Raw genomic sequence first — 20,253 nt, forward strand, 5'->3', positions numbered from 1 at the left:
GTAAATCTCCAAGACCCGATGGGATCCCTGTAGAATTCTTTAAATTATTTTCATCACTGCTCTCACCTCAACTAACCTTGGTTTTATCTGATTTGTTTAAACGAGGTAAACTGCCAGCGTTATTTAATAAGGCGTGCATCATTCTTCTAGTGAAGAGAGGGAAAGATCCAACAAAGTGCTCATCATACAGGCCAATCGCTCTATTAAATGTCGATTTCAAAATCTTAGCTAAAGTTCTGGCCGTAGATTGGAGAACATCCTATCCTCTATTATTTTTGAAGATCAAACTGGTTTTGTCAAAAACTGCCTCCCCTTTTTTTAAGATACGCTGTCTTTTAAATATTTTATACTCACCTTCAGTTGGGATTCCTAGGTGTGTTATCTCCTTAGACGCAGAGAAAGTGTTCGACCGTGTGGAATGGAAGTACCTCTTTGCTGCTTTAGAAAAATTTGATTTTGGACCAAGTTTCATCATGTGGATTAAACTGTTATACTTGTGTCCCACTGCCTCTGATGAACTCTCAGCAATCCCAACATTTCAATCTCAAATGTGGAACCTGCTAAGGGTGCCCCTTAAGCTCGTTACTTTTCAATCTGACCACAGAGCCACTGGCGATTGCGATCCGCAGTTGTGCAGATCTGATGGGGATTTGGAGGGAGGGAGTTGAGCACAAAGTCTCCCTTTATGCTGACAATCTTTTACTTTTTAATATCAAACCCAATCACCTCCTTACCACCATGTTCTCACTACTTAACAAATTCAGCCTGTTTTCAGGTTATAAACTAAATTTACACAAGAGCGAACTTTCTTCTAATAAATGGAGAAGCACAAGTGTACATAACCTCCCTTTTAAGGTAGTGAATCATGAATTTACTTACCTTGGTGTCACATTGACAAGGAATTATAAGCGTCTTTTTGGAGAAAATTTCACTAATTTGTTAAATCATACAAAACAGAGCCTAGCACAGTAGTCACCACTGTCCATGTCCCTGATGAGCCAAATTAATGTTGTCAAAATGAACATCCTTCCTAAATTCTTATACCTTTTTCAATCCATGCCAATTTTCATCCCTAAAAGTCTTCTTTGACTCGCTGGACTCAGTCATTTCATCCTACTTATGGAAGGGCAAGCGTCCCCAACTGAATAAAGTCCATCTTCAAAAATCTAAAAGTGTTGGGGGCATGGCTCTGCCCAATTTCCACTTATATTACTGTGCAGCTAACATATGCTATCTCATCTTTTGGTCTCATTTCCACAACCAACCTGACTGCCCAATATAGAAGGCAATGCAGCAGAACTCTATTAAGAATTTCTCTATTTCTGCACTTCTTGGATCTGCACTCCCTTTTCTTATGCCTAAACCAATTGCTAATCCTGTTATCAGGCACACCCTATGGGTTCAGTTCATAAAGTATAGCTGTTTCTATGGCTTCTCTCTTTCAAGTCCTAGTCTACATAATCACCTCTTCCAGCATTCTATACAGGAGCCAACATTTCAAGACTGGTATACAAAGGGCATCAGGTGCTTTAAAGATCTTTTTAAATAACAGCTTTACATCGTTTGAACACTTGTCTGCAAAGTTTAACTTACCCAACACTCATTTCTTCAGATATTCGCAAATTAGACATTTTATCACCTCTTTGTTATCAAACTTCCGAGGCACCTGACACAAATGTCGCTGATATGTTTCTCTGCATAAATCCATTGTGCAAAAGTCTAATATCTACTATTTGTGACAAGCTAGCAGTTCTGAGGCAAGCTCCCATTGACAAAATTAAAACGCCTGGGAGCAAGATTTAAATTTTTCACTGTCAGATGATGTATGGGATTCAGTTCTCAAGTTAGTTAACTCAACCTCTTTATGTGCCTGCCACTGCCTGTTATAGTTCAAGGTCGTACACAGGGCCCATGTGTCTAAAACTAAATAATGTCGCATTTACCCAGGAGTTAATCCCTGCTGCGACAAATGCAAAAGGGGCGAGGCTTCTCTTATTCTCATGTACTGGACATGCCCTAGCTGGGAAAAAAAACTGGAGAGATGTTTTCCAAACTCTATCCCAAATACTTAGTTACAATCTGGAACCTAATCCTTTGATTGCTCTTTTTGGCACCTCTGAGGGGGACATGCAGCTAAGTCTGACCAAACGTCTCACACTGTCTTTTGCCTCTTTTGGCCAGGCGTGCAGTCTTGCTCAGGTGGAGGGATGCTGCTCTGCCCACCCATGCTCAGTGGCTCAGGGACACCATGTCCAGTTTATACCCTGAGAAGATCCATTATTCAACTCTCAATTCGGACATAAAGTTCCAAAAGGTGTGGGGACCCTTTCTTGAATATTTTCAGAATTCCCAGCCAAACTAAAGGTTCATCCCTTCTTCCTTTCCTCTGTACACAACTCCCCGACTTTCAGCATTCTCCGGTAAAATTTTACAAACTCAGACATGTAAACATACAACAGTCTGTGTCAGGAAAATACACCTTCTCTATACTAATGCAGCTCTTTGGGCATAAAGGTTCTGTTTAACCCAGTTTGCTAATGCAATGATGGCTTGGAGATGGGAATTGGGAGGGGTAGGTTGGGACAGGGAGGCAACCAAAGCATGATTGTACTATGGGTGCATCTCTTTCATAGATGTGAATTGTACATTTGTTATGTACTGCACAAACCTTTGTACTATGCTTTCTTGATTTAAAAAAAAACAATAAAAATATTGAGAAAAAAGAGCTCATGGAAAAATCAGGAAACCTAACAATGAGAAGGAACCCATCACTACCACCTTTCTTCCCGATATTTCCAGTTTCTGGGAGGATCCGCAAACCCACAAGGAAGTCAAAATCACAGCTTATGCGGGTCAAAGATAGCCTAGGAATCAGGTCGGCTAGCATTTCCAGTGTTCCCTGTGAAGGCGGAGCAGGATACATCAACCAGATGCTGCAAACCTGCATCAAGGAGCACTAAAGATGCATCAGTTTGGGATCCCTGGAGAAATCGGCAGTAGCTGAATATTGCATTCGCAATGGACATAGGACCGACTTCCACAGCACAAAACTACTGGCCTGTGTCAATGGCTTTTGGGACCACCTGATAAGGAAGCCATTGAAATAAAACTAGAGGAAAAGAATTTCAACAAAGACAGAGGTCCCACTCTAAGAGCGAGCAGGAATTTGATTGTAAACAAGGTGGGAGAATGAAAACTTCATTGGACGAAGACTAACCAACCAGGAGGTATGGACTATAAATACCACCAGAGTAGACATGTCCAGGCATCATCCGTGATGAAGATGGAAGAGTTTTGTAATTGAAATGTTGATACATAGTTGATACCTGTACCCGGCTTGAAGCTCGAGAAGAGTTTATTCATCATTCTTTTGTTTGTTTACATAATTCATTATGGGTTTTATATATGAAGTATGTGAATGGCATATGGTGTTACGCCATCATGTCATACGTGAGCGCTTTACTAAAAGGAAAGAAACTTAGTAGACACCTGCCTCCTGAGTTTTGTTTTGATTAATTTCTGGAGTTACAAAACATTACTGACTTAAAACAGTTACGTAGAAAGAATCAGCTTCTACATAGGCCTGAAAGACTGTTATCGCTTACCTTTACCACTAACTGAGACTGATAGTTGCAGTTCTTAGTTTAAAAAAATCAATTATGATAGCACAATCATGAAATATACCAATTCAAGAAAGCAGTGAATCATCACTTTCACAGTGCAATTAAATTTGGGCCCTGCCAATATGCACCATGCAGAGAGGCAATTTTTAAAACATGTATAAAATCATTATAGGCATACGAGCTTATAAACACCTAATTCAGAGACACCCCTACATATGAATGAGCTCCTATATTATTCAATTCTAAAGTCCAGTGTACATACATAGTTTGATGCCACAAATGATAGAACTGATTTCAAACTTCTCTCTCTATTTTTCCTATCCTTCTTTCTACCAGTCATGTACTTTATAGTTCCTTACAATACTGTGGTGATATGGTGACCATAATGTATTGTGTATTTTCCAACTTACAAACAACATCTGCATAAATTGAACCCATTCAGTACCTGGGGATGGTCTGGAACTAACTATTTGTTAGTTCCAGACCATAAGATATAGGAGCAGAATTAAGCTCCTTTGAGGTCCATTAAGTCTACTCCACCATTCCATCATAGTTGACTTATCTCTCTCAACTCCATTCTCCTCAATCTTTTGACACCCTTACTAATCAAGACATAGCAACCTCTGCTTTAAATATAGCCAATTACTTAATAGACAGTCATCTGCGGCAATGAATTCCACAGATTCACTACCCTCTTGCTAAAGGAATTCCTCCTCATCTCAGTTTTAAGTGGATATTCCTCCATTCTGAGGCTATGCCCTCTGGTCCTAGCCTCTCCAAAGGAATCATTCTCCCCACATCCACTTTATCTAGGCCTTTCAATATTTGTTAGGTTTCAATGGTACCCCTCCTTATTCTTCTGAACTCCAATGCGTACAGACCCCAAACTATCAAACGCTCCTCATACATTCACCCATTCATTTCCAGGACTATTTTAGTGAACCTTCTTTTGATCTTCTCCAATGCCAACACATCCTTTCTTAGATAAGAGGCCCAAACCTACTCACCATATTCCAAGTGTGGTCTGACCAATGCCTTATAAAGCCATTACATCCTTGCTTTTGTATTCTAGCCCTCTCAAAATGAATGTTAACATTGCATTTGCCTTCCTTAGTAGTGACTCAACCTGCAAGTTAATCTTGAGGGAATCCTGCACATGGACTCCTGAACCCCTTTGTACTTCTCATTTTGGAATTTGCTCCCCATTTAGAAAGTAGCCTGTGCCTTTATTTCTTTTACCAAAGGGCATGACTGTACAGTTCCTAACACTGAATTCCATCTGCCATTTCGTTGCCTATTCTCTTAATCTGTCCAAGTCTTCTGCACATTCCCTGCTACCTTAACACTACCTACTCCTCCACCTATCTTTGTATTGTCCACAAACTTGGCCACAAAGCCATCAATTCTGTCATCCAAATAATTGACATATAACATGAAAAGAAATGGTCCCAACACAGATTCCTGTGAAACACTGCTAGCCACCAGCAGCCAACCAAAAAGCTCCCCTTTATTCCCACTCTTTGCCTCCCGCCAGTCTGCCAATCTCCTATCCATGTTAATATCTTTCCTGTAAAACCATGGGTTCTCATCTTGTTTAGTAGCCTCATGTGTGGCACCTTATCAAAGGCCTTCTTAAAATCAAGTAACTAACATCCACTGGTACTCCTCTGTCTATCCTGCCTGTTATTTCCTCAAATAATTACAACAGATTCATCAGGCAAGATTTCCCCCATGCTGACTTTGGCCTACTTTATTATGTGCCTCCAAGTACCCTGAAACCACATCCTGAATAATAGACTTCAACTTCTCCCAACCATTGAAAATCTCAAATTTACAGTAATCTTGCATCAGGAATAATGTATCACCCAGAAAATCAAGTCCATAACTGCCATGGTGTTTCAATGTTGTGTAGCTCACTTACCCAAGATTCTATATGAAAAATATTTAGAAAATTATGGGCTTGGGGCAATTTGACCTTCTCAAATGAGCTAGATGATTGTTACATTAAATTGGATTCAACTTGTATTAATTCATCTTTGAACAAAGCTAGGGCTGTCAATCCTCCATGGAGGGTGCAAACTAAGGGGAAACCATCTGCTATAATTAAGAGAGTGGAGGGGGAGAATTTGGAGAATTGATTTTGTCTTTCATGATACCACAAAGAGCAGATATCAAAAAAGGGCTTCAAATGGCAAAAACTTTCTCCAATTATCTGGGGAAGAGTAGACAGCAAAGATAGACATGTCAGTAACCAGTGATAGAATGTAGAGTAGGCCACAAAGGATATCACCTGAAATGTGTCAGTAAATGCAAGGAATCCGTGCTCAAACAAGCCATTGTCACCAAAAACAATACAAGTCCAGTGACCAACAGCTCCAGCCTTCTTATTTTGGGATTAGGGACCAGTCTGCATTAACCCCTCTTTGCTTCCCCGATCTTTTTCAACCTCTTGTTGAAATGTCAGACCAGCAGCAAATGTTTAATCAGCATTTCTAGGCTATTATAACAAATGGTAATTCTGATCATTGATAAGTAGCAAAAGCATTTTATTAAGAGCTATAGTATTGAAGGTATTTTAAATACAAACCAGTTTAAAAGCACAAAGTTAATACGTCACATGTTAATCCAATTCAAGAGATCAGTGGTTTAAAGATAGTATGAATTATGTGGAATTCTAACCTAACAAATATTGATAGTATGAATTATGTGGAAAAGATAGTATGAATTATGTTGAATCATCTGTTCACATTAAATACAAGTGTGTATTACAGGGAAAAGTGAGGCATTATGTGACAGGTAATCAAATGTTACTTTATATAATAGCTGTGTCAAACCCCCAACCAATTTCTTGTTAACTCATTATATGGATTTGATTCACTGTAAATAGTTTCCCATCTCCAGTTTATTTCTCATTTTTACAAACAATTGATTTTCTAGGGTACAGTTCTGTGTCCAGGATATACTGTAGTCTAAAGTACCTCAGAAGAAAATATTTATATACTTTAGAGGGGCAGTAAAGCAAACCTCCAATCCTGTGTTCCTTGGTTTCCACAATCCGTTCAATGCCCAGCAGGAGTCACTGGTTTACTAGGAAAAGCAGGAACTTGATCTCCTCTGCCCATCCTTGCTACCAAATGGGCATAGTGAATATTGCAGTAGAGCTGCAGTACCTAGATTAGATCCTCTATGCTGCTTAGCCAACCCTGCAAACTGACCTGCATGCCCCCTCTCATCCTGGTCTGCAGATTGACTCCCAGAAAATTACTCACATTGTTTATTTTAATGCTAGTGCTAAGTTAGTCAGCAAACACTGCACAATTTGGCCCCTGAACCCAGGATGTAATTGTTTAAATAGACAAGAAGTTCTGAAGTGATAGAACATTTGCATTTGGGAAAGGGAAAAAGAATCTAATTGACTATGGAGCATAATGCAAAAATTAGGCTCCTGGAAGAAAAGGGCATTTTATGTTTATTTCAAATTATAAGTTAATAGTGTGACATGTGTCTTTGCATCAATGCAACTAATCCTCTCCGGGAAAGGTTCTCCTCTTATTCACAAGTTAGATATTAAACTACATTTTTTAGATCAAGGTTATTATTGTTTTCTTTTTCATTTTGTTGCTGATATTCTATCACTGGCACTTCTTTTCCACAAAATCTATCAGTAATGTACCAACGTCCTTCTAAAATTCACAAGTTTGCTTCCTTTTGTATTGGTAAATATTGCAAATGAATTGCCTTTCCTGTACTGACCAGAGGTGGAAAATAAGCTAGCATACTTTTTTGATTTTACATTGGCTGATTGTGTTTAAACAAAATCACCCAAACTCCCAAGCAGTTGCCAACAGGTTCCTGCACACCTTGTAAAAACCTATCAAATGCAATAGTATTTCAGAACATTCAAGGTGAAATCAATTTCTGTTCATTTTGAATTCATTTCTATGCAACCAAAGAAAACACAGTATAGGCTCATCAATGTTGATTTTACACAGTTTTGGAATGTAGGCATTGCTGGTAAAACCACCAATTATTATCTATTCACAAATAATCTTGACAAGACTATAGTCAATAACAGCTTTCATGAACTACTGCAGTACAGCAAGTACAATATGCAAAGAACTAAATTGTCACTGGTGCTATTGCTGGATTTGTTAAACAAAAGTTGCCTCCCTGCCCTTCAGAACTAATGGCATTATTCCAAGAGAAGCAGGAAGCTCAAGGATCAACAACTGCCCATTAGTCATTTCCCACAAAGATGCCTTGGACCTCTCCTTGCAATACCACTATTATATCTTTGACCGCAGGAACAGAAAGTATGACTCCATGACGATGGTGCAAGAGGTAATTTCCTAGTTCCTCCTGCCAGCAAGACAACAGAAAACAGTACAGCATGTGAACAAGGCCCTTCAGCCCAAGCCATCTGTGCCAATTTAAACATGCAATCCAGAAGAGTATGGAAAATCTGACAAAAACATCAAGGAAATCGATCTTAAGAGGGTTAGGTATCTGGTAAATAGATAGCATTTATCCACCATCTCCCAGTTTAGAATCATGGGTTTCTTTGTGACTAATGGCAGTGGGGAGGGTGGGGAGGGTGAAGCAGTAATATGTGAGAGGTCAAACCTACATACCTCCAGCAATGCAGGTACATACAATGTGCACTCCAAGCCCCAGAAACAAACCAAACATATCTCTACCCACTGGCTCAGGAGTTAACCAGAGATTCACAAAATTCCCTACTACCAATGTCAATCTCCTAGTAATCATAAACAAGACTCCTGTTTAGCTGTTGTAATTCTGATCATCCATACAAAAGTAACCATGAGAGACACACACAGAGAGGAAAGCGCCACAATACCTCCCAACCCTACACTAGTAAATATCAAGTTAAAACCTCTCAGAAAAGAATTCTGTTTCAATGGCTCAAATGGGGCAAGAAGTAGGATTGACACATATGAAAAATGAGCTATGGGTAAATACCTGTGGAATGTTTAACCTAAAGAAAAGCAGATAAGCATACATATCTGGTTTCTTAGTATTGGTTGAGAAATTCCTCTCATTTTTCCAGCTGAAATTTCATTCTTATTTTATGGTAAATATCCCCTGACACCAACAGTCAGAGATTACAGAAACCCTGGAGTTTTGAAACCACACCAGTCTGACAAAAAAACCACAAATTTTATGAACTCCTTTTCCTCCAAACACCAGTTTCAATCTTTGTCCTCTGGCCTCCTACAACTTCAGCTATAACTTAAGGAGCATCTCATCTGTGTTGCTTATGGAGTTCAAGATCACAGACAATCACAGCTTTCTAACTCAGAAATAGTCCAGGCTTATAGTGTTGAGGCTGAGGCAAGCTACGATGGCACTAAGGAGCAGCTTCTTTGAGCTCATCTGGGGAAACAGTTTAATTTCTGCCTTTAATGTTTCTTTTCTCCCTTTTCAAGATAGATGGGGCTCTGTCGAAGTTCCTGACCTATAGATACACTCAAACTTCGATTCTTTCCAGTAACGGTTGCCGCTCCCAGGGCCCCACCGACCAGCCATTTTTCAAAATCCCAAAGACACAGCCTAGAAGATGAGGGCGGTCTCAGGGTGCTGAGGTTCTGCGGCCCTGGGGAGAAGCCGATTCTATGCCAGTGTTGCCGAATGAAGCATTGCAGGAGAGAATAGAATATCGTGAACAATGGATCAGCTGTCAGAGGCCTCTATATTCTGATCCCCCTTCTCTCGCTTTCTTGTTGGTGGGGAGTTTGCTGCTGATTCTCGAGTCGTACAACTCGGGGGTGGGGGGGGGAGAGATCAGCAGACTTCAACATTATAATAAGCGAATGTTTTGTTTTGTCTTATTAGTTTTCCCTCTCTGTGTGACACTCCTCTGCCGCTTTATTAGGGGGACAGAGGGACAGAGAGTCAGTGGTAAGTCAAATTAATGAGTGAATCATTAGTTTTTGTTGTACTGCATATCATGGTTTTTCTTGGGGCTTTGCTATTGCTTGCTTGGTGTGTGGTGGGTGCTGATGCTTTTTTACTGAAGTAAGTGGGGAGGTTTGATGCTTTGCTGTCATTTGTGTGAGAGGGGTGGGGAGTCCGGGTTCTAATGCTTTTTCTATCACTCGTTCTTTGAGGTACCATTCTGTTTTCGTGGATGTCTGTGAAGAACAAGCATTTTAAGTTGCATATTGTATGCTTTCTCTGATATTAAATGGAACTATAGATCTCTGCCACTTGAGTTGCTGCTCACCAATTAAGGAGATTACCCAAACTCCATACACCAACTGTCCCAAAGTGCAGGTATATGCAGATTGCATTTATAATTTACAGGGATTTCTCTGGGTAGTTGTGTAGCATTCCTTGGACTAGACAATCAGCAGGTCTGGCAACACAATGCATGCTGTCCAATTAATATTTCAACTAAACTTAAGTGCAAGGTTGCTGGAACATTTTGGAATGTATGCAGATGATTTCCACCTCCCTCCAACAAAAGACATAACCGATATTAATAACAACATGAGGGAATAATTGCAGGCCATGAAGCAATTTATGCAATACAACCATATCTTGGGACATTACACATTCGCAAAATAGAAGATATTATATCTTGATCTTGTCTCTGCTCCAAGCTGTCTAGCATGCGAGTGTCAAAAATGAAACACTCACATTCCTGAAAGAAACCATGAAATGACAAACTTGAGTCCAACATTTTAACTGCTTACATGTTAAAAGTCACTTTCTGACATTGCTAGTGACACCTTTAACTGTGCTATTATTGTCAGCCACCTAATCTCCATTAATCACATGTCCTATAATTTCCTAATATAGAAAGTGGTTGAGATATTTCAGTCATTAATGAGTCCCTTTAAAACTAAACACAAGAGATTCAGTTTTGAACTGTTAGTAAATTGGTCACTTAGGGTCTTAACTCAACAAAAAAAGATCACCTTAACAAGGGAAAATGACCAGATGGCAACAATAAATATGCCCAAATACTGGTAAGCTTGAATTAATTGTCCTCAGTTTCTCCAGTAGCAGCACCTCCTTCCTATTCAACCAGCACACACAAAATCCAGGAGGAAGTCAACAGTCATGGCAGATCTATAGAAGTGACCATAAGATATAGGAGCAGAAGTAGGCCATTTGGCCCATTGACTCTGCTCCACCATTCAATCATGAGCAGATCCAATTCTTCCAGTCATCCCCACTCCTCTGCTTTCTCCCCATACCCTTTGATGCCCTGGCTAAGCAAGAACCTATCTATTTCTGCCTTAAATACACCCAATGACTTGGCCTCCAGAGCCACTTGTGGCAACAAATTCCACAGATTTACCTCCTTTGACTAAAGTAATTTCTCCACATCTCAGTTCTAAAAGGACGTCCTTCAATCCTGGTCATGCCTTCTTGTCCTGTACTCCTCTACCTTGGGAAATAACTTTGCCATATTGATGCACCATCAATAACTCTCAGAGAAGGGAGGTGAACGATAGGCTTTTATTAGCAGCAAAAGGGAGCACGGCATCTTGGAGACTGAGGGAGGAGCAGCGCCTCCAATCGCCTTTATACAGGGGTCTGTGGGAAGAGCCACAGGAGCAGTCCACAGAGGGACGTGTCCAGACAGGGAAACATAGTTTACCACACATATGTAATCTGTTCAGGCCTTTTAGTATTTGGAATGTTTCTATAAGATCCCCCCCTCATTCTCCTGAACTCCAGGGAATACAGCCCAAGAGCTGCCAGACGTTCCACATACAGTAACCCTTTCATTCCTGGAATCATTCTTGTGAATCTTCTCTGAACCCTTTCCAATGTCAGTATATCCTTTCTAAAATAAGAAGCCCAAAAATACTCTAACAGTGGTCTCACAAATGCCTTAGAGCCTCAACATCACATCCCTGCTCTTATATTCTATACCTCTAGAAATGAATGCCAGCATTGCTTTCGCCTTGACCACTGACTCAACCTGGAGGTTAACCTTTAGGGTATCCTTCACAAGGACTCCCAAATCCCTTTGCATCTCTGCATTTTGAATTCTCTCCCCATTTAAATAATAGACTGCCTGTTTACTTCTTCCACCAATTTAGTTCCACTTTCCCTTTATTGCTATATTTCTACACTATTCTTGGTTGGTATTGCTATATTTCTACACTATTCTTGGTTGGCACAGCTGTAATGAAACCTAATTTCCCTCAGGTCTGTCTGTCAAAGTGCATGACCATACACTTTCCAACATTGTATTTCATTTGTCACTTTTTTCCCCATTCCCTGAAGCTATCTAAGTCTCTCCGCAAGCTTTCTGTTTCCTCAACACTACCCGCTCCTCCACCAATCTTTGTATCATCAGCAAATTGAGCCAAAAATCCATTAATCCCATAGTCCAAATCATTGACATACATCATAAAACGCAGCAGTCCCAACACCAACCCCTGTGGAACTCCACTGGTAACTGGCAACCAGCCAGAATAGGATCCCGTGATTCCCAATGTTTTCTGCTGATAAGCCAATCATCCACCCATGCTAGTGACTCCCCTGTAATTTCATGGGCTCTTATCATGCTAAGCAGCCTCATGTGCAGCACCTTGTCAAAGGCCTTCTGAAAATCCAAATACACCACATCTACTGCATCTCCTTTGTCCATCCTGCTTGTAATTTCCTCAAAAAATTGCAGTAGGTTAGTCAGGCAGGATTTTCCTTTCAGAAAACCATGCTGGCTTTGGCCCATCCTGTCATGTGCCTCCAGGTATTCTATAATCTCATCCCTAATAATCAATTCTAACAACTTCCCAACCACCGATGTCAGGCTAAAAGGTCTATAGTTTCCTTTCTGCTGCCTCCCACCCTTCTTAAATAGCACAGTAACATTTGCAATTTTCCAGTCATCCGGTACAATGTCAGAATCTAGCGATTCTTGAAAGATCATTGTTAATACTTCTGCAATCTCTCCAGCTGCTTCCTTCAGAACCTGAGGGTATATTTCATCAGGTCCAGGAGATTTATCCACCCTTAGACCATTAAGCTTCCTGAGCACCTTCTCAGTCATAAATTTTCACTGCACATACTTCATTTCCCTGACAGTCTTGAATGTCCGATATACTGCAGCTGTCTTCTACTGTGAAGACTGATGCAAAATACGCAGTTAATTCCTCTGCCATTTCTGCATCTCTCATTACAATATCTCCAGCGTCATTTTCTCTTGGTCCTATATCTACACTCAACTCTCTTTTACGCTTTATATACTTAAAAAAAGCTTTTAGTAGCTTCTTTGCTATTAGTCAGCTTCTTTTCATAATTCAGCTTTTCCTTCCTAATGATCTTCTTTGTTTCGTTCTGCAAGTTTTTAAAAAGCTTTCCAATTCTCTAACTTCCCATTAGCTTTGGATTCCTTGTATACCCTCTCTTTTGCTTTTACTTTGGCTCCGACTTCACTTGTTTTCACAGTAGTGTCCTTCTTCCCTTTGAAAATTTCTTCTTATTTGGAATATATCTATCTTGCACTTCCCTCGTTTTTCACAGAAACTCCAGCCATTGCTTCTCTGCTGTCCTTCCTGCTAGTATCTCTTGCCAGTCCACCTTGGCCAGTTCCCCTCTCATGTGACCGTTATTTCCTTTATTCCACTGAAATAACGGCACATTGGAATTTAGTTTCTTCTTCTCAAATTTCAAAGTGAACTTGATCATATTGTGATCACTGTTCCCTAAGGGTTCCTTAACCTTAAACTCTCTTATCTCCTCTGGATCATTGCAGGACACAAATCCAGCACAACTAATCCCTCAATGGGCTCAACAACAAGCTGTTCTAAAAACCCATCCTCTCTTGAGGTCCAGTACGGGCCTGGTTTTCTCAATCCACTTTCAGATTAAAATTCCCAACAGTTATCATGACATTGCCTTTCTGACACGCCTTTTCTACCGCCTGCTGTAATCTGTAATCCACATCCCGGCTGCTGTTTGGAGGTCTGTATACAAATGCCATTAGGGTCCTTTTACCCTTGCTATGTCTTAACTCAACTCATAGAGACTTAACTCCTTCTGATCCTAGGACATCTCTTTCTAATGATTTATTTTCACACACACACACCCCCATCCCCTTTTGCCTACTAACCCATCTTTCCAATACACCATATGTCCTTCGACATTCAACTCCCAATGGCAGCCATCCTAAAGCCAAGTTTCAGAGATGGCCAAAATGTCATACTTGCCAATCTGTAGCTGAATTTCAAGATCGTCCATTTTATTCCTTATACTGTGTGCATTCAAATCCAACACTTCCAGTCCAGTACTTGTTGCTTTCTGTTTTACTGCACCACGCCTCTATTGCCCTGCAACTCATCCCTCTGGCCGTGATTATGCCTCATCTCCTATCTGTTTTTTCTATCATCTCTGTTGATTTATTTCCGTTTTCCCCTTCCGCAGCCCTATCACTCTGGTTCCCATCCTCCTGCCAAATTAGTTTAAACCCTCCCTAACAGCTCTATTAAATGTGCCCACTAGGATATTGGACCCCTTTGGGTTCAGGTGTAACCCATCCTTTTTGTACAGGTTGTACCTCCCCAGAAAATCCCCCAATGATCCAGGAACCTGAAGCCCTGCCCTCTACACTAGTCTCTCAGCCATGCATTAATATGCCTGATCATGCTATTCTTGTGATTATTAGCACATGACACAGGTAGCAAACCCATGATTACTATCCTGGAGGTCCTGCTTTTCAGCTTCCGACCCATCTCCCTGAATTCTCTCTTCAGGACCTCCTTCCTTCTCTGCCTTTGTCATTGGTACCAACATGTACCAAGATATCTGGCTGTTCACCTTCTACCTTCAGAATACTCCGCATCCGATCCAAGACATCCTGTACCTTGGCTCCTGGGAAGCAACACACCATGCAGGTATCTGTCAAGCTGACAGAACCTCCTGTCTGCTCCCCTATGACTACCGCATTCCTCACCTTCCTCTTTCCCCTCTGCACCATGAAACCAGGCTCAATGCCAGAGACCTGATCGCCGTGTCATACGAGATAATGATTACTGAGGGGGATGGCCACAGAGGCGCTCTCTACTATCTGAGCTCTTCCCATCCCTTCCCTGACAGTCATCCACTTATCTAACTTCTGCAGCCTCGGGGTGAAAAGAGCAAACAATCAAAGTTTTGGGCCGAAGCACTTCAGGATGAAGGGTCCTGATGCAGAGTCTCAGTCAGAAATGTTGACTGTACTCTTTTCCATAGATGCTGCTTTCCTGCTGAGTTCCCCCAGCATTTTGTGCATGTTGTTCGGTTTTCCAGCATCGGCAGAGTTTCTCAACTTTATGTCATTTCCTTTCTATTGCCCCTCCCTCTGCTGACACGGCCCAAAACTGAACTTAATTGCATGCAATCTTTATGTGCTCACCTATCTAAAATCTCAAGATTTAAGATTTGTTTGATTACACCCTGGAAATTGCCTCAGGCATCCCAGTTTGCTTATTTATATATATATATATATATATATGAAACAACTTTCCTTTATCTATTGCAACACATTCATAAACCATCATGAAACATAAAAAATATTACTTTAATATTGTTTCTGTTATCCAAGAAATTATAGCAGGTAATTTGTGCTAAACAACTTTCCACAACCAACAAAGAGAAAAACAGGTAGTTTGTATTTAGAGTAGCTAGTTAATGGATTCACATTAAACTAATTACGATATTAGAAGCAGTTTTCATCTTCGAATAAATCAACCAGACCAACAATAAACTGAGATACTGGAGGGACCTCCACTTAATGTCTCATTTGAGGGGCAGAAGCTATGATAAAGATTAATGAAAGTAATTTTGATGGCAGATCTATTGTATCTCTATCTAGTCAAAGATATAGTGTGAATGGGAAGCATTCTTCATTTCTGTCTGAACCATATGCTTGCTCATTTGAGGAAAACCAGAATATGATTGTCGCTACACGAAACATTAAAAGATGTTCTTCTGCTTGATCAGAGTACTCTTCATGACCACCATCCAGTGTCCAAAACATACACCTTTAATAGAAATTTTGAACCCCAGAGCTAATTTGGGAAGACAGTCTGTATACACAGGGTGTCAGTATCACTTATTTTTACCAGGGGTCATACTAAAAAATGTGCACCGAATTCTAATGGAGTAACAAATACTCATTTGGGAAGGTCCATGCACATAACTTTGTTCCAACATGAGGTGCAAAAAGCAAAAACAAAAATAATCCCACTTCTGCCTCTTGGTAATTCTAGTAGCAAAATTGAAGTCGCTTATTAGGATAATGCTTTGGATACCTTCCCGCAAAGTTCCATTAATTTTCATTTGCAAGCAGCCAGACGGAAGCTCAATAGTTTATTAAGCAATGCTACTTACTATAAGCTGATCACACTCATTAACTTTTCATTTTTGAGGGCATTAAGTCATTCAAATCTGAGTTTGTTCACTCAGTCATATTATAGTTCATTTTTTTCATGTTTTGTTTATCTGCCTTCTCTTGAGACTTTTCAACATGCCTCAATTTTGAAAATAAATTTTCAGTCTTGCACTACCTTGAGAACCTTCATATTTCTCAAAACCTTAGTGTGAAAATTGCTTATTTAACAAAATGGTGCAGTGGCTTTATTTTTAAAATCGAGCCATGTTCCAGATTTCCAGTAAGAGGAAATAACAGTGTGAATTTAAAATTTCCAATCAGATAATTCTTTACCATCCAATACTCAAGCACATCTCAACATCATACTTAAAGTTGTTGTCAAAATTCTCACCATTCATATTTCCAATGGTAATACTCAAGGCACTACACTGAATGCTAAAGAGCTGCTCTGCCTTATGCACACAATTGCTTCTTTTCAACAGTACCAACTCTAAAGCCATGCTGTTTCGTGGGTATTTTGTCTTTTATTTCATCAGACACTCGAAAATATTTTTCTTTCATTGTCACTGGCCATATCAACAAGCCTACAAATGCTAGCATTCCTTTGAGTTCTCCTTTTTCTTTACTTTCCACTCACTCCACCCTTTCTTCAAATACGAAATGTTTTCCCCAGCTTTCTGACCTTCTCAGGAACCCTTAGGAAAAGCATGCACTGATAAAGACGCTGCTCAAGCTCTGAAGCCAGGCCCTCTGTCCATTAATTTGAATTAAGTCTGTAACCTTATACACTTTCAGCTGCTCAGCCAACAAAAGACACAAGAGTGGTGTCTGTTTTTTGAAAACAGAACTGGAATCAAGAAAAATGCTGCAGATAAACACACAATTGTTATAATGTATAGCTATGTGGCTTCGAACATTAACTTGGAACTCCTTTTTACAAATTTGCTTCTATCATTCCGACACTATCTTCAAACTGTGGAATGCGATTCCGTCACTTTCCAGGTATTTGGATAAGATTAACTGGACTTTTGATTTTTAACGGAACAAACTGCTTTCAAGAACAGAAAGATTTGTCGACAAGCATGGCATCAATAAGTATATTAATTACTTGAGTTACTCCTCACAGCTTGCCAAAGACAACAAACAGTAAATCTAGACAGTGTCGAGTTAACAGGTAATGTTATGGATTCTGTTTCCATAAAACCCCGTTCAAGATAGCATTGTAGTTTTACTGTTTAGTAACAGCAAATCAGCATTATTACGATTAAAAACATTCTTGCCTAGCTCTCCGAGAAGAGATAAAATTCCTGCTGCTCAAGTTAGCTCAGTGGGAGGATCTATCCACCTACCTGTTGCAACCTGCTTCTCCATTGTTTACTGAGAGCATTTAGTCACATACTTTTCTCTACAACTTGTTCACACTCACCAGCAGACAATTCTCCTGGGTCGTTCTCCAGAGCAACACTTGTTCCCTTTTCTGAGGCTCCTTCATCATCCACTGGTAAAACAGTGAAGTTAGTCGGCATTTTAGACCATGTGTGTACTGCTGTGACTCAGCTCAACTAACCAGCAGTTTTAGTTTTATTGCTTGGATCCTGGCCACGTGACTCGATTCCTTATATGGTAACATTGCACTCCACCCATCCTTGGCTCAACAACATGTTAATTCACGTCAGTATTTCAAATGCCTGGTCAAAATGTCTAAACTTAAGTAACAAAGAATTTGCTACAAACAGCACACCTTAGTGCAGATGTTGGAGCAGAGAATCCGACCACCCCCCCAGCACATAATACAGGGAACGCTGAAGATTCTGCACACACAAAATGATGGAGGAAATCAGCTGGCTGGGCAACACCAATGGAAACGAATAAACAGTCGATGTTTTAGGCAGAAACCCTTCATCAGGACTGGAGAGGAGGGGTGAGATACCAGAATGAAAAGATTGGCGGGGAGGGGGAGGGCAAGCTAGAAGGTGATGGGTGAAGACAGATGGGAGAGGAAGGTAAAAGACCGGAGAAGGAGGAATCTCTTATGAGGGGAGAGTGGACCAGGGGGTGATAGGCAGCTGAAGTGGTGAGAGGCCAGAGTGGGGAAAATAACACAGTTAGTACATTTTTTAAGCAAGAAGCAGTTAAAATGGAGAGGGAGCACCCATGGAAGGAACATGAGCAGAGAGTCAAAATTGCTCACTTCTGCTTTGGTCCTTAGTCCACAGAGAATGCAAGGAGGAAATGAAAACTGTACTAATCCACAAAGTCAGAAATCATAAACTGTTAGAAATACTCAGCAGACCAATCAAATGTGAGTCACTTAAAGAATGTTCAAATAGCAAACCCCCTTGATTTTGCTCACTGTGCACCATTTGGGGATGCAAACCTACTCAATTAGAGCTGATGGATGCACAGTTATTGTGTTAATTAGCACTAGGTTGTAGAACTTATTTTAACCAATTAGAGTCTTCCTTGGACTAAACTACTATTTGTTTTTAGCCATTGTAGATTAGACTAAAATGAAAAAAGATAAGATAAATATGACAAAAAAAATTAAAGGGAGTGGAATTGACAAACCTCCCCATACCCCACAACACTTGGGCATTTCAGCAATTCTTCTTTGGAAAATTAGGTTTTTTTTTTATGATCCAAATATAATTCTATTCCAAGAAGGTTGATTACTGCAGAGCTACTCCATCAGTGAGCTGCTCGCTGATTGGAGTAGCTGGACTGGTGCCACCAAAGTGGCCAGCTGTGGCCGGGATGGTGCAGAAGGAGTAGCCGAGCTGTCGATGGGGCTGGCAGAGATGCAGAGATTGCCAGCCGAGGTGTTGAAGGGGCCTGCTGAGGCTAGGATGGTGGAGAAGGAGCCAGCTGGGATATCGGCCCACGTGCCAGAGGAGCTAATCTGACTGCAGGCTGTATTGCTGCAAGCTACTAAGAAGCATGGAATTTGGTGTAGTATAACCGTGGGAAATTGTCTCAAGACATTTCATTTGCGATCGCAAGGCTCCATTGAACAGTGATCATGTAAGTTGCTGCAGACCTTTTACCCGTGTCTGGTGGAGGGACAGACAAAATGGTAGCTGTGTAGCCTCAGCCATAGTGAGAACTAGGCCTCAAGCCCCGGGTTTGTCTGTTGCTGCAGACCAGGTGAGATGTGCAGATGCATTTACAGCATTGTAGAAACTTAGAAACATAGAAAACCTACAGCACAATACAGGCCCTTCGGCTCAGAAAGCTATGCCAAACATCCCCCTACCTTGGAACTTCCGAGGCTTTACCCATAGCCCTTTATTTTTCTAAGTTCCATGTAGCCATCCAGGAGTCTCTTAAAAGACCCTACTGTATCCACCTCCACCACCGTTGCTGGCAGCCCATTCCACGCACTCACCACTCATTGAGTAAAAAAAACACTTACCCCTGACATCTCCTCTGTACCTACTTCCAAGCACCTTAAAACTATGCCCTCTTGTGTTAGTCATTTCAGCCCTGAGGAAAAGCTTGACTATCCACACGATCAAAGCCTCTCATTATCTTGTACATCTCTATCAGGTCACCTCTTATCCTCCATCGCTCCAAGGAGAAAAGGCAGAGTTCACTCAACCTATCCTCATAAGGCATGCTCTCCAATCCAGGCAACATCCTTGTAAATCTCCTCTGCACTCTGTCCATGGATTCCACATCCTTCCTGTAGTGAGGCCACCAGAATTGAGCACAGTACTCCAAGTGGGGTCTGACCAGGGTCATAAGAACATAAGAAATAGGAGCAGGAGTAGGCCATCCACAATAAGATCATGGCTGATCTGTCCGTTAACTCAGCTCCATCTACCTGCCTTTTCTCCATAACCCTCAATTCCCTTACTATGTAAAAACCTGTCTGTTTCTAAAATATATTTAGTGAAGAAGTCTCAACTGCTTCCCTGGACAGAGAATTCCACAGATTCACCACTCTGTGAAAAACAATTTCTCCTCATCTCCACCCTAAATCTTCTCCTGGATCTTGAGGCAATGTCCCCTAGTTCTAGTCTCACCTACCAACGGAAACAACTTTCCTACTTCTATCTTATCTATCCCTTTCAAAATTTTGTATGTTTCTATAAGATCCCCCCTCATTCTTCTGAACTCCAGAGAGTATAGCCCCAGACTACTCAATCTCTCTTCATAGGTTACCCCTTCATCCCTGGAATCAACCTGGTGAACCTCCTCTGTACTGCCTCCAAAGCCGGTACATCCTTTCTCAAGTATGGAGACCAGAAATGCACACAGTACTCTAGGTGTGGC

The 20,253-nt window shown here is 40.8% G+C and overlaps 1 protein-coding gene across 3 annotated transcripts in view; it reads right to left on the reverse strand.

Moving 5' to 3' along the window:
- Positions 1–20,253, reverse strand: part of LOC132378433 (solute carrier family 12 member 7-like) — a 264,974-nt gene that overhangs the window by 187,148 nt on the left and 57,573 nt on the right. Inside the window, exon 1 of one of the 3 annotated variants that reach the window (XM_059945349.1) lies at positions 17,405–17,560. The exons of the other annotated variants lie outside the window; for them this stretch is intronic. Coding sequence (XP_059801332.1) covers positions 17,405–17,504 — 100 coding nt within the window. The 5' untranslated portion in view covers positions 17,505–17,560. Of the gene's footprint in view, positions 1–17,404; positions 17,561–20,253 lie in introns of those variants that run through there. 3 annotated transcript variants of the gene reach the window in all.

Source organism: Hypanus sabinus, chromosome 20 (genome assembly GCF_030144855.1).
Source record: "Hypanus sabinus isolate sHypSab1 chromosome 20, sHypSab1.hap1, whole genome shotgun sequence".
Lineage (NCBI taxonomy): Eukaryota > Metazoa > Chordata > Chondrichthyes > Myliobatiformes > Dasyatidae > Hypanus > Hypanus sabinus.